We start from the raw sequence: 15,785 nt of genomic DNA, 5'->3' as shown, positions 1-15,785 counted from the left end.
TCCATGTGCTCCTTTAGTCAAACTTATGCAAACTTTCTTGTGCTTACAATGAAAATTGCATTTCTATTTTTCTCATTTGGGAATGCCACAAATAATAAGCAAGATGGTAAGTAAGACTAGTAAGATAACTAAAACAATTATATATGCATTATTTGCATGTACACAGGCAAATATAAACTACAGAACGGAACTGCAGGTGGCTGAAGAGGTAATGGCCGGAATGGTGCTCTACTCTTACAAGGTGTGTCTAGGTCCTGTCCAGTGCCAGCTATATAAACACACATAGGGTTATAAACCTGGTTATGCCACATGTATTCATAAGACACCAAAAGCCAGTCCTGATCCAAAAAGTCCAGAAAACTGGTTTTTAAGAGCTAACCTGAGGGGTGCTGGTCTGATTTTAGGGGAGGAGCCAAAAGGCAGGGAAATCTACCTCCCCAGACTGACACTTAACATTACCAGTACCACTATTTCTCAATACCGGGGCACTCTCCCTAAGAATCAAACCTGAAAAGTTTTAGTCTCTTCCTTCCCTCCCTACTCCCCTCTTCTTCCCCGCCCCCAACATCTGGAGCAGCTAACAGCTGCCCCGTCCCGCCGGATGGTGGAAGGAGCCTTCACAGGTCTGGGGAATCGGGAGACCTCAGTTTCTGAATTGCCTTTTGCAACCCCAGCTATGGGGTTTTGGGCAAGTCACTCCTCTGGGCCTCAGCTTCCTCATCTGTAAAATAGTGGCAGATGACCGGACTAGTCGCCAGTACCAAACAAGGGCAGGGCTTCCGGAAGCACAAGATTAGATTATGAGCTCCTGGAGGGCAGGAGCTGGTGTTTATTATTATTGTTATTATTACTGCCTTTCTGCGAATCCCGGCGCTTCAAGGCCTGCACCTGGCACCACAGGTGGGCTTCTGGTCCATTAGGACCGGGGCAGCGGAGAGCCCTGGGAACCTCGCACAATGACAGGAGGGGTGGGATGAGGCTCTTCGCCCAGAGCACCAACAACAGCCCCAAACACTCTCCCCATCCCCGACAGGGCTCGCGCCCCGCCCCTCTCCTCCCCCACCCCGCCTCGTGACCTCCTGACCTCGCGCCCCCTGGAGGGCCGAGGCGGCGAGGGAGGTGGTCTGGGTACCTGGAGATTGGTAGATGTCATGGCGGCGGGAGGAGCCCACAGCCAGGGGAGAAGGGTGGAAAGCGAGAAGCCACAACGGCGTCGGGTCTTGAACGACCGTGGCAGGGTCGGGATGCCGCGGGTCCAGAAGCTGGACGGTTCCTCCCGGCTCCCGGGAAGACGATATCTCTTCCGGTCCTTCTCCGGCAGCTTCTTAGGGTCCCACGGGACCCCTCCCCCCCAAACTTCCTTACCACTTCCTCAAACCCAACCCCCCCGCCAAGGCGAGTTATTGTCCCGCCTCCATTCAGTAGGCACTTCCTTCTACGTCACCCGCAGGGCGCCGTGACGTAAGCAGCCCATTCCTCCCTGGGAATGCCTGGTCCAGTTCAGGAGGCGGAGCTGAGTCGTCTTCTGAGGTCGGGTGGGGAAAGAGTCTGAGCACAGGGAACAAGAGCGCAGGCGCACTCAGTTGACTGGCAGGAGGGGAAGGAGGGGCGAAGCAAGAGTTGGGGCCCCAGCTCCTTTCTTTCCCCCTCTCACCTCAATACCTTACCTAGCACAGTATTCTGTAGGCATTTAATGAATGCACACTTGTTGGAATTTAGTAGGTTTTAAAAGGTAGAATTATGGGGCTTTGCATAGGATTTCGATTAGTCAGTAGCACCTGGGCTCGTTCCTCCCCTGGGCGCAGAAGCAACTGGTTATTTTTATCAGACCTTATCATACCTGAGTCATTTAAGCTGCTTATTACGAGTCACAGCTCTGGATGGAAGGGTGTGACACGTGGAGAACTGGAGGAATGAGGATGTGTGCGTACCCACAGAGGAATAAAGTTTTAGGGTTTTGTTACTGCCCGAACTTGTGATTTCGTTCATATATAGCTCAACAACAAGTAATTTATTGTCTTAGAATAACCTTGAGCATTGCTAGTATGTTGTCAGCGGTAGGACTCGAACCCAGTACTTTCTGATTACTCACCACTATACCATATCACCCGTCAATCGTCACATACTTAGGTCCAAATAATAGTATTTTGGGTGGAGTTAAATTTCATATATTCCTTTAATGTACAGTGATTCCAAGAATCAAGATGGTTACAGACCATACCGGCTTGAACTTCAGTATTTGTGAATCTAGAAGTTACTCTTAACCAAAATAATCCTCATTGCCCATGTGATAAAACTGAGAGGAGTAAACATGAGGTGTCCCAAAGATGAGGAAGATTTTAAGACATTTTATCTGTCTTAATACCAAGCTAGCATAATGAAAAGAATGTTCAGCTTGGAGTCATAAAGGACCTTGATTCAAAGTCAGTTTGTTATTAGTTGCAGGACTGTTGGCAAATTACTTAATGTTCCCAAATTCCATCTTTAAAATGGGGGATAATAGTACTTTACAGGGTTGCTGTGAGGATCAAATGATGTAAAATCTTTTTTGAACTTTAAAGCATTATATAAATATCACACTTAAGGGGTCTCAAAGGCAGTTGTCTTTGAGAAGCTCATCTCCCCAAGACTTCATTGCCAGGATGTTGGCTGTGGGAGCCAACCTATATTATCAGGGCTGGTGGTCTGGGGGAGGCCACTGCATCTCTCAGGGCTCTTAGGTTTAACTGCTCATTAAAGGTCACTAACTAGTTGGCAGTTGGTGCTGGTGGGAGGGATATCAGGTCCCTTTGCCTCAAGAGTTCCTCCTTGAGGGCAGATACTGTTTCTTCTTTCCTCCCCCCTATCCCTAGTTATCCCTAGTACCTAGGAGAGCACCATTATCTGAAACATGATTCCTGCTTAATAAATGCTTGTTGCAGTACATTCATTTGAATCCCTGTTTATGGATGAGAAAACTCAGGTTCAAAGACTTTAACTGCCTTTTCTAAGGCAATGAAAGAGATCAGTGATAAAGCTATTCATTTTGCTACTCTTTTAAATGCTTTTCTTCCATAGCTTGGATGTTCAAAAGGCTATTCTATATTTCTACTTTTTAATACCTTCGAATCTTTCAAAGTTCATAAATGACCTCTAAGTCACTAAAACCCTAGTCTTTTCTCTGGTTGTAACCCCTTGACTTTTTTTTTGTAGTATTTGACTCTTTTAATCAAGATCCCTTGGAACTTGACTTCTATGACATTATACTGCTGCCTTCTACCGTGGATCTTAGCAATATCTCTACCTCTATTATCTGCATCAGGTAGATGACTCCTAGATATAAATATCCAACCCAGTCTCCGAGCTTCAGTTCTCCCAACAACTGCTTATTAGAGATTTCAAACTTGATGCCCTGGAAATGTTGCAAACTCAACATATACTCCTCCTCCCTACCCCACCCTTTCCCCAAAATTTCCAATTTCTGTCAAAGCCAGCACCATTCTTCTAGACCCCAGTTTGTAACCTTAATATAAGACTAGAAGGGATAGATAAGACCAAATTTTGTTCTTCAAGGACCTTCAGTCCACCAGGGGAGATAAGATATTAGATAAATAATTATAATGTGAGGTTAGAAATGTCCCACAAGCAATTAGAAACATTGCACAAGTTAAAATTACAAATTTAGATTTGAGTGTTATCTATGTGGAGTCATAATTGAAGCTTTAATAGGGTTCTGAACTAAGTTGGTGGTTGTGTGAGTACAGAGAAAAGGTTGAATACAGAAGATGTTATAGAAAGAATTAGCACCTGGTAGGATATATGGAGTCAGGGAGAATAAGGAGCATAGCAATGTCTTGTTAACACATGAAAATTACTTTGTGACAAAGAAACATAGGAATTTATACCACAGATCTTTGTGGACATAGTCCAAGTTTGTCCTTAACTGTAGAAAGTATTCCAAGTTGAACTTAGTTTTTTCCTCTTAAAAACCTAACTTCTCGAAACAAAAGGAATTGTGGAATTGAATCCTGTAAACTAAAATGTATGGAAATATAAAATAAATTTTCTCCTGCAAAAAAAAAAAAACCTAACTTCTCTGTTTCAGATAATAGTACTACTAATCTCAGAGTCCCACCTTGAACGTCTTCTCATATATCCAATTAGTGGCTGAGAACTGTCAGAACTGTCCACTGTTTCAAAAAATCTCTCTCACTTCGGTGACTCTCTTTCCATACTCACTGTATGATTCTATTTTGGCTTCTCACTATTTCTGACTTGGCTATTTAAATAATTCCTCTAGTCATTTCCCTCTCTGATCTATTCTATACATGGCCACCAAATTAATCAATCAGCAAACACTTAATTATCTGTTATATGAAGAGATAAAAAGACAGAAACAAGTGAGTGATTCTCCCTCAAAATTTTACATCCTAAAAGAGAAGACAGCAAGCACATATATAAGTATATTCTAAACACAGACCAAAAAAGTACAGTATAACCTTAGGAGAAGCATTAGCAGCTGGAAAAATAAGGAAAGGCTTCATGTAGGAAAGGGGAACTTGGTCTGAATCTTTATGGAAACTAGAAAACCCCAGACAAATCAGAATATTTGCTATTCCTTGACCATACCTCTCACTTCCCTATCTGTTTGCCTTTGCTTATTCTGTACCTTTTGCTTGGGATACCCTTCCTTTTGGAATTCCCATAGCATTTTGGTTTTTTTTTTATGCCTTTGCAATGTTATGTCCTACTTTGCTTAGTAATATAAAACTATTAGTTCTTCAATGCCATATCCTTTAAAAAAAATTTCAATAGAAAACCAACATTAAGTGCTTTCTATGTGCAAAGCAAGGGATTTAAAGATGAAAACAAAAGTGCCCTTGAGGAGTATGCCTTCTGCTAGGAAGATACAACATGTGCAAATAATTAAATATAAGATAATTTGAAGGGAAAGCACAAGTAGTTGGGGGAAATGAGCATATAGAATTATTTTGAAACTGGAAGGAACCTCAACAGCCTTTTGATCTAACCCCTACCCAAAAGGAATCCCCACTGTAACATACCTAACAAGTAGTTGCTCAGCCTCTGCTTAAAGACCTCCAATGATCAGAACTCTACCACCTCCTAGGACAGCCCATTTGACTTCTGGATGATTGTAATTGTTAGGAAGTTTTGTATTTTCCCTGGTAAGCCTAAATTTGCCTCTTTACAACTTCTCCCCATTGTTCTTGGTTCTTTCTGTTTTCTAGGATCAAATACAAATCGAATCCCCTTTCTATGTGACAATCCTTCAGATTCTTGAAGACAGATATCATCTTCTGAGTATTTTCCAAGCTAAAAATCCCTGTTTCCTTTCAGTGCCATTGCCTATAGGCCCTTCACCATCCTCATTGCTTTCCTCTAAAGACACTCTAGCTTATCAATGTCTTTTACTAATTGGCACCCAGAACTAAATACAATAATACAGATGTGATCTGACCAAGACAGAATACAGAGGAACTTCTTGTTCATGGAAGTTATACCTTTTAATACAAGTTAAGTCAACAGGCATTAAACATCTTTAGTCACTGTACTAAACATGAGATATACAAAGAAAGACCCCCCAAATAGTCCTTGATCTCAAGGAGTTCACAGTCTAGTGGGGGGGACAGCATGCAAACAATTACATGCAAACAAGACACATAGATTAAATTGGAGATATCTTAGAGGGAAGGTAATAACTTTAAAGTGTGTTGGGGAAGGGTTATTGCAGAAGGTGGAATTTTACCTGAGACCTGAAAGAGGTTGGGAGTCAGAGATGAGAAGAAAGAGCATTTACGACTTGGGGGACAGCTAGAGAAAATACCCAGACCTGAGAAAGGTGGGAGAGAATTTCAGGCATGGAGGACAGCGGTGGAAATAAATGCAAAGTAGAGAGAGGGAGCATCCTGTGTAAGGAAGAGCAAACCTCACAAACAAATACATCCTTTATAGATCAAAATGAAGTGGAAATAATATTGAAAGACTGGTTAAAAAAAAGGTATCAACTTTTGACCAACCGGAGACTAAATAACTGTAACCTAAAGTGGTGGGTCAAAGAACAAATCACAGACACAATAGATTGTTTCATTAAAGTTAGTGTAAAAAATGAGACAAAGAAGCAAAAAAAATTTTCGATGTTGCCAAAGCAGCCATCTCCAAACACTTGTAAAAAGAGAAAACAGATCAGTGAATTGGAAATGCAACAAAAATCCTAGAAAACCAGCACATTTTAAAATCCCAATTAAACAACAAAATAGAAATCCTGAAAAGAAAAAAAAGGGATTAGCAAAACTGAAAATAATAAAAATTTAATTAATAAGAGGAACTTTTTTGAATAAATCAATAAAATAGGTCATTTGCTAATGTGATTTTAAAAAGAAAATGAAATAAGTTTAAAAAATAAAAATAATTTTCAACAAATAAATTAAAGATATTTATTAGAAAATATCATTTTGCCCAACTAAATGCCAATGAAACTGGCAACTTAAAATAAATGAATATTTGCAAAAATATAAAATACCCAACAGAGCAAAAAATAGAAAATGTAAACAACCTGGTTTTAGGGAAGGAAACTGAACAAACCATAAATGAAATAAAAAAAAAAAACAACATTCTGGGATCAAATAGAATCACAAGTGAATCAAGGAGTAATTAATTCCAGTATTAAATAAATTGTTTGCAAACATAGCAAAAAATGGGGTAGCTAGGTGGCACTGAAAAGAGCACCAGCCCTGGAGTCAGGAGGACCTGAGTTCAAATCCATCCTCAGACACAACACTTAACTAGCTGTGTGACATTGGGCAAGTCACTTAACACCATCTGCCCTGCCCTCCAAAAAAACAAATAAATATCAAAAGAAGGTATCCTACTAAGTTAAAGATTTTAAAACACCATTATCACAAAGATTACATATTATGAACAGACTGGGTTCATACCAGAAATTCAGGGCTAGTTTAACATTAGGAAGGCCATAACTTAATTAACCATATCAATAGGAAAAACAACAAAAATCATATTATTATATCAATAAATATAGAAAAAACTTATGACAAAATACAATACCCGTTTCTGTCATAAAAGAAAAAACAACCACTAGAAAACATAGGAATAAATGGACCTTTTTTAAAATGAGAAATAGTATATATCCAAAATGAAGAGCTACCATCATGTGTAATGAAGATAAGCTGGAATCTTTAGTAAAGTCAAACATGAAACAAAATGCCCAATGACATCACTTTTCTTGGATATACAATAGCAATAGGACAAGAGAAAGAAATTAAGGGAATAAGTATATGTTAAGTAGATATAAAATTATCTTTCCCCCCCCCCAAATGATATATAGTATGCTTCAAGAATACAAGAGAGTAAACTAAAAGGTGAATTGAAACAGTATCTTTAGCAAACTTACAGGATTTAAAACCAATCTGCATAAACCAGCTGTTTCTTATAATAAAAAAAAAAAATCCAGGGGGAAGAGATAGAAAGAGAAAGTCCATTTAAAATTACATTGACAAAATAAATACAAGAATAAAGCAAGGATGTCTACTTTCCCCATTATTACTTGATATCGTTTTGAAAATTATAGCAATAACAATAAGACAGGTAAATTAAAGGCACAAAATTAGATAAAGAAGAGGTAAAACTATTCCTGTTTGCTGACAATATGGTGGTTTACTGAGAAAAGTCTAGAGAATCAGCAAAGACAATAACTGAAACAATAGTTTCAGCAAAGTTTCAGGCTATAAAGTTAATAAATCAATATTTCTCAATATCCAATTCTCAATACTCAAAAATAAATATTTCTATGTAATAACAAAATCCAAGAGAAAATAATAGAAAGGGAAATCCCATTCCAAATAATCACATGTATAAGGTATCTGGGAATCAATCTACCCAAGCACACAAAAAACTATTATAGATTCAATTACAAAGTGTTCCTTAAAAACAACAACAAACTTCAGAATATATAATGTACTGAAGGAGGAGAGAGGGGTATGTTGTTTTGGGACTTGTTGGTCATTAGATGAATAGGACTTTTCTTTCTGTCCATAGGAGGGAAACCATTGTCCAAATCCAACATTATCACAATGATCTATGGACCCTGCACCATGTTGGGAAGATCTGACAAGCAGATCTAACAATCTCTAGAGGGACAGGGAAGGGAGTATTAACACCACCCACCCTCGTTTAATTCAATGAATCCATGATACTTGGTCAAGAGATGGGAGTTTTTTCTTTAGGTTCTTGTTTTGTTGTTTGTTTACTTTTTTTTAAGTGAGTGACAAAAATTGAACCCAAGAGAAGTTCACCTTTTCTGTTCCCAAAAGGTAAAGAGGCACACAAGATATCAAGAGTGAAGCATATTTCCTGATAAAGAAAACTTAAATAGCTGTAAGAATATTCAGTATTCATGACTGAGATGTGCCAATATAATAAAAATGAATATACTACCAAAGTTAACTTACATATATAATGCTATTCAAATCAATTTTGGAAAAATAAAAAATCTGGACTAGCAAGGGTAATATTTTAAAGAGGTCAGGATGAATGGGAAATTAGCGCTTCCATACCTCAAACAATATTACAAAGGAACAGTAATCAAAACCATCTGGTATTAGTTTAAAAATGGTGAAGTAGATCATGGAACAAACTAGGCAAGGAGAATCAGAAACAATGGAACTCAATAACCCAGTGTTCTATAAATTAGGAAACATAGTACAGAACCCCCTGTTTGCTCAGAATTAAACAATCCCCTCCTCCCCCAAAAAACCTAGGAAAACTGAAAGGTAGTCTAGCAGAAATTAAACTTAGACCAATATCTTACCTCATATTCTATGATATATCCTAAATAGACATTTGTTTATATTAAAGATCATACTACAAAAAACTAACAAGCAGATCATAAAATTTACAGCTATAGTTTAGATATGTATTCTTAATCAAACAAGAGATAGAGACAATTACAAAAGATAAAATAGATAGCTTTGATTGCACGAAACTGAAAAGCTTTTGCACAGAAAAAAAATGGACTTAGATAAGAAGAGAAGCAGTTGATAGGGGAAAAAAAATCTTTGTATCAAATTTATACACACACACACACACACACACACACACACTCAGATATGTATATATACACATACAACCATGCCCCAATAGAAAAAGTGGTTAAAAACCCCAGGAACAGCTGTCAAAAGAATTGCATACTATTAAATACCACATAAAAGGATGCTCCAAATCACTAATAATAAGATAAATGAACATCAAAACAACTCTGAAGTTTCATTTCAGATGCTGCAAATGGGCAAAGACAACTACAGATGGTAGTGGTTAATGTAGGAGGGGTTGTAGGAAGATGGACATCTTAACACATTGTTGATGGAGCAGTGAATCAGTACAACCATTTTGGAAAACAATTTGGAATTATGCAAAGTGACTAAAATGTCTATACTCTTTGACCAAGAACACTCATTAGTAGGCTTATATCCCAAGAAAGTCCTCATATATTCAAAAATATTTACAACTAGTTTTTATTATTTCAAAGAACTGGAAACAAAGTAGATACCCATCAACTGGGGAATTACTAAACAACTATTATGTAGTGCATGAATATAATGGGATATTGCTGTGCTGTAAGGAAGGATGAATGTGATGAAAATTGAGACAGAACTGCTACAAATTGAAAGAGAGCCAAGAAAGCAATATACACAATGACTACAACAATGCAAATAAGAAAAAAGTTAAAAGTGAATTTCAAAATTACAAAGAATAGGCATTGCTAGAAAGAACAGAAATGAAAAGATAGTCCTACCCTACCCCTTGGCAGAGATGGAAAGTCCACAAGTTTTGTATATTGCACACATTTTCAGATTTTTTTTTTGATGTATTGATCAGTTGTGCTGATTTTTTTTTCTTTCTTTTGGTTCTTAATACTATTTCTGTGAGATGACTTGGGGGAGGTTGGGTGAGGGATACAAGAGAGAAACTATGGTGATAAACCACCCCACCCCAAAATATATCCATTAAAAACTTATTTTTTAAAAAAGAAAAAGATAAAACTGCTATAGAATATATAAAATACTTGGGAGTTTACTTTCTTGGATATACACAAGAACTGTAGAAATACAAGTATAAACCACTATTTACAAAAATAAATAGTTAAATAATTGGTAAAATATTAATTTTTCATGGGAAAGACAAATTAATATTTGAAAAAATGACCATATTACATAAATTAATTTACTTATACAACGCCATACTGATCAAACTACCTAAGGCTTACTTTAGACAAACTAGAAAAAAAATGAATGAAATTAACATGGAATAAAGGGAAAATAATGAAAAGAAGTGGGAATTTCGGGACTTACCAGTTCCAAATCGCAAACTATACTACAAAGCAATAATTCTCAAAATAATTTGGTCCTGGTTAGAAAATAGATCAATCAGTAGAACAGATTAGCTACATAGTGCACGGAAATAAATGTATCTAATACCCAAGTTTAGATAAACAGAAAGATCTCAACTTCTAGGATAAGTGGCTGAAAGACATGAACAAACAGTTATCAAAAGAACTGCAAACTTAAATACCACATAAAAGAATGCTCCAGAACACTAATAGTAAGATAAATGCACATCGAAACAACTTTGAACTTTCTGAAAAAGCTTTTTTTAAAAAGCTGCAGGGAGAATTGTAAGGTAGTATGGAATAAATTAGATTTTGAACACCTCATGTCTTATACCAAAACAAGTTCCAAATGGGTTAGTGAACTAGATATAAAAGTCACATCATAAACAAACTAGAGAAATTTGGAAAACATTAACTCTCAGACCTATGGATAGGAGAAATGTTCATGGCCATAAAAGAGAGAAAGAAATGGAAGAGAAAAAAAATAACATAAAGTGAAAAAGTCTTTGCATAAACAAATCCAACAGAACTAAGATCAAAAGGTTTTAAATGGGGAAAAAAATCTATTCAGTAAATATCTCTGATAAAGGTCTTATTTCCAAGATATATAAGCAACAGATTCAAATCTACAAGAAAAAGATCCATTCCCCAATTGACAAATGATCTAAGGCCATTCTCAAGGCCAGAGACCTATATAACTATTAGCGGCTATATTAAAAAAAAAAAACTGCTCCAAATCATAATAGAGAAAATGCAAATTAAAGTAATTCTGAGGTTTCTCATCCTATCCATTAGATTACAAAGACAATAAAAAAATCATAAATGTTGGAGGAAGTGTGAGGAAAATGAAGGCACTGACATATTATTGGTGTACTTGTGGATGGGTACAATTGTTCAGGAGAGTAAAACTCAGAAAAAGTTACTAAACAGTATATGCCCTTTGACCCAGATATATATATATATGTTAAGATTTGTTTCCTTTCATTAGGCCACCCAATTCCTCTGGTTTATTGCCTAAACTTGGTACATATTTATATTTAAGTCCATGGATTTTTATTACTGTCTTCTTTCTTGGATTTTGACACCTTTGAACTTTTGGGTATCTCAACTGCTATTCCTTCACTGTAGCTACTTGCTATGAATCTAGCTTGGTAGAATTATAGGGATGGTTTTCTGCCTCCCTTGTCCATTTCAGTTTAAGTCTTCTTGATAGAATCTGTAAGACATTCCTATCAGTCTTTGTTAAGTGTATTTCTGCCCTGGAGTCCCTCATTCCTCTATCTGAAGCTGTGACCTGTACTCGGTGTTTTACGTGTTACCTTCTTAGTCAACTCTTCACTTCCACAATCAATTTTTTCTACTCTTCATGCTTTCTTTCAGTGGGTAATAGTTGATTAGAACCATGATCCTATGGTCTTTAGTTTTTTGGGATAACCTTTGGCAATACTTTTTAGGTTCCTTCTAGCAGTAATCATTTGTGTCGATATGACTCACCAGATGCAGATCCTAGTCATCTATTTTGAAATGTTTTAGGGAGTTCTGTTTTATCTTGGCTACATGCCATGGAAAGACAAGAGAGCTCTCTATTGTTAGCAGGTCAGTCAGTAGCTGCTTTAGAATACTTGAGCACAGAATCACCAGTCTCCAGTGCTCGCTCATCTCTTCTTTCTCTAATTCTTACTGAATGATTTTTCATATGATAGCAGTAACTTTCCCACTGATATTCTTTGGAGGATCATAGATTTTGAACTGAGAGGACCTTGGAGGTTGCCTTGTTAAACCCTCTCATTTCACAGATGAAGAAACTGAGGCCCAGAGAGGTTAAGTAATTTAACCAAGATCACAGACAGTAAGTGGAAGAGTCAGGATTTGAACTCAGCTCTTCTAAATCCAAATCCAAAGTACTTTCCACTTAACCACATTGTCTCACAAGAAACATATTCCTCCTCAGACTGTCCAGATCCTTCCCCTTCAGAAAGAGCCTTACATCTTTTTAGCTCCAAGTATTTATCTCTCCTTTCATTGGTGGTGTTATTTTAGCTGTCTTTTTCTTCTCTTACTCCTCTGTGTGACATTCTTCCATTCTCCAGTCTCCTAACAAGGGCCAAATCTCTTCTCCTCTTCCTCAGATCCACTTTTCCTTCCCCATTGAAGCCCCACTGCCATTTCCTTTAACATGACTTCATTGTCCTGAACAATCTGGAGTGTGGAGAATCATTCCTCTTGTCCAGTGGTTCATAACTTTTTGTGTGTCATTGACTCCTTTGACAGTCTGATGAAACCTATTGACCTGCTCTCAGAATGTTTTATTGACTTCATTCATAATAAAAGAATGCTAAATATCAGTTAGAAGTTAGTGAAAATAAAAATGTAATTTTTTTCCCATCTAAAGTTCGTTTGATGCCCTGATATCTGTCTATGGACTTCAAGTTGCAAACTCTTATTCTGTTTCACCTTCTCTTCCTGTAGAGAAATAAATCTATATACTTGGAAAGGAAGTACTTCATGAAAGACTTCAAATAGGAGAAGCACCTGATTTGAACCTTGAAAAAAACTCAGGACTTTAAGGAGCAGAGATATGGAAGAAGTGCACTTCAGGCATGGGATACAACCTGTAGAAAAATATGGAGAGAGTTATGGAGTTCAAGAAAGTTATTACACCATTTTGACTGAAATATAGAGTGCGTAAAGGCAAACCTGGAAAGACAGGTGAGAGTCAGTTTCTGGAGGGTTTTAAATCCCAGGCTGAGGAATTTGTGCTTTATCCTTGAGGCCACTGATAATTTTTGATTGTGGTCAGACCTCTATTTTAGGTATTTTAATTTGGAAGCTATGCAGAAGATAAATTGGAGGGAAGAGGGACTGGAAGCTAAGAGACCATCTGGGTGACTTTTTTCTTTTTTTTTTTTTTTGGAGGGGGGGCGAGGCAGGGCAATTGGGTGACTTGCCCAAGGTCACATGGCTAGTAAATGTTGAGTGTCTGAGGCCATATTTGAACTCAGGTCCTCCTGACTCCAGGGCCTGTGCTCTATTCACTGTGCCACCTAGCTGCCCCCATCTAGGTGATTTTTAACTGGGAGAGGATCAACCCCTGAACTAAGGTAGGAGCTGTGTGAGTGAAGATAAGGAAATGGCTATGACAGATATTGTAAAGGTGCTTTGAAATTCCATTCATAGATTCATAATAGAGTTGCAAGGGACCTAAAATCAATGATCTATCCAAACCCTCTCATTTTATAGATGAAATTAAAGGATTGGAAAGATTAAGTGATTTCCTTGAAGTCACATAGGTAATAAGTAAAAGAGCTGGAATTCAATCCAGGTCTTCTTACTGGATTGAAGTTTTTCTCACAATACCAGATGTTTGTGTAACTAAACAGAATAGCTTCTAAGCCTGGAGGTGGGAAGGAGTGCTTGCTCTCTCCCTGATAGTTTTGGACCCACATACAAGGATCCCATCAGTCCTGGATGGTGGCCTCTGAAGGCAGGGAAAGAGGAATACACATTTATCAAGCTCTTACAGTGTGCCAGACATTGCTAACTGCTTTACAAATATTTGATCCCCTCCAAAGAGGAATATTGTAAGGGTGTGCTGGTACACAGTTAACAACTGGCTTTCTGGGGGAAAAAGCATGCATGATGAACTTCTAAGTTTAATCTGATTTATTAACATTTTCTCTACAATTTTCTTAAACCTATACAATCAACAAAATGATTAATTAAACCTTGATTTGTGGCATTTGTATATTTCTGAAGTATAGATACTCACATTCAAAATTTAATAACCATCTCTCTAGCCAGTATGAACTGGCTCCAGCATAGCAGTTGGCCAGGATCTTTTTTCTTGTACTTTATGTTTCCTTACACCCTGCCCTCTATCCCTGAGCCCCAAGAAGAATTACTTAAAACTTGGGTTTGACTTATATCTCAGGTCTCCCCTGAAAAGGACTAGGAAGATACTCAATGTACAATGTAGATCAGATCGAGGGTATTTATTTTCTCCACACAAAAGAAATGCTTAAAATATAAAAGACTCATAAGCATGCATTGATAAAGAGTTAAACATGAAATAACTCTTGTAGCTACTACTATGAAACTGATGGTTACTGGTCATTGTCCTTTGTTCTCAAAGAAAACCAAAATGGCATCACAATATTAGAGTCAAGTTACAGTACATCTGACTGTGGCTAATCAGACCAATGTGAGCTCAGAATGATTGGACACAAATAGTCCATGTGAATATTTGTGGCAGATTCCCTAAATTTGTGCTTCTCACATTTCTTTTGAGCTACTTCAATTCTGCTTTGCTCATAGAGCACAGCACCTTCTCTGATGTGGGCATGCCATGGCTGGGTGGTCCTGTGCTGGTGTGTCCCATGTCACACTATCAATCCCAAAGTTCTTAAGAGTGTCCTTGTATCGCTTTTTCTGATCATCATGAGAGTGTTTGCCCTGTGTAAGTTCTCCATAAAGCAGTGTTTTTGGCAAGCATATGTTTGGCATTCCAACAATGTGGCCAGCCTTCCCTAGTTTAAGTTCCAACTGAAGAAGAGGTTTTGAATGCCATTAGGCTCCTTTCATGTGGCAAAGTGCCTAGTACTGATTCTATCCCAGTTGAGATTTACAAAGTGAGGGGAGAGGGGGATCCTTAGCTCATACAAAAGCTGAAAAATTTCCCAGGTTATATGCAAGAGGAGGTTCCCCCCTCCAGGAGCCTCCAAGTCACCCATATGTATAAAAGTAAAGGAAATAGATTGTTCTGTGACAATGGGGGGGGGGGTGAGGGAGAGGAGGACAGTCTCTCTCTTAGTTATTGCTGGAATTTTTTTTGCCAGAGTCCTCCTTAATAGGCTGATCCTTCACCTAGAAGATGGTCATCTACCTGAGAGTCAGTGTGGCTTCAGAAAGGGCCAAGGAACGGTCAATATGGTGTTTGCTGCCTGACAACTCTAGGAGAAATGACAAGAGTAGAACAGAGGTCTATATACAGTGAAACTGATACTTAAAGCATGAAGCATTTCACTTCTACACTGTCTGAACATCTCTCTCAAAGTCCATGACTTCTTCCAAGGTAGGTCAGAGGTTGTATTCCATTCTCCTTAGTTCTCTTAGTAGCACTTTAGTAGCTGCAGGGAAGACAGGGTCTGAAGTTGGGAAGACTCATTTTAAGGAGCTCACAGACTATTGGGGAAGATAGCAAGCAAAAAAGGAAATAATTAACAGAAGGCACTAAACTAAAAAGAATTGGGAAAAGAAGGTGAGATTTTAATTGTGATTTGAAGGACCTCAGGGATGCCAGGAGGCAGAGATGAGGAGGAACAGCATTCCAGGCATGGGGGACAAACATAAAAAATGTCCAAAACTAAGAGATGGAGTGACTTGT

The 15,785-nt window shown here is 37.9% G+C and overlaps 2 protein-coding genes across 2 annotated transcripts in view; one reads left to right on the top strand and one right to left on the bottom strand.

Moving 5' to 3' along the window:
• The window catches only part of VPS4B (vacuolar protein sorting 4 homolog B), a 35,147-nt gene extending 33,627 nt beyond the window's left edge, over nucleotides 1-1,520 (bottom strand). The window contains exon 1 of the mRNA XM_069100230.1: nucleotides 1,133-1,520. Coding sequence (XP_068956331.1) covers nucleotides 1,133-1,153 — 21 coding nt within the window. The 5' untranslated portion in view covers nucleotides 1,154-1,520. The remainder of the gene's footprint in view (nucleotides 1-1,132) is intronic.
• Nucleotides 1-15,785, top strand: part of LOC138170728 (serpin B4-like) — a 427,261-nt gene that overhangs the window by 108,782 nt on the left and 302,694 nt on the right. The window lies entirely within an intron of this gene.

The sequence above is a fragment of the Petaurus breviceps genome, unplaced genomic scaffold, assembly GCF_028583685.1.
Source record: "Petaurus breviceps papuanus isolate PSGF00001 unplaced genomic scaffold, PetGlider_PUasm1.0 38, whole genome shotgun sequence".
NCBI classification, from domain to species: Eukaryota; Metazoa; Chordata; class Mammalia; order Diprotodontia; family Petauridae; genus Petaurus; species Petaurus breviceps.
Note: the sequence above shows the minus strand (reverse complement) of the source record. Positions and strands in the feature narration are given on the sequence as shown.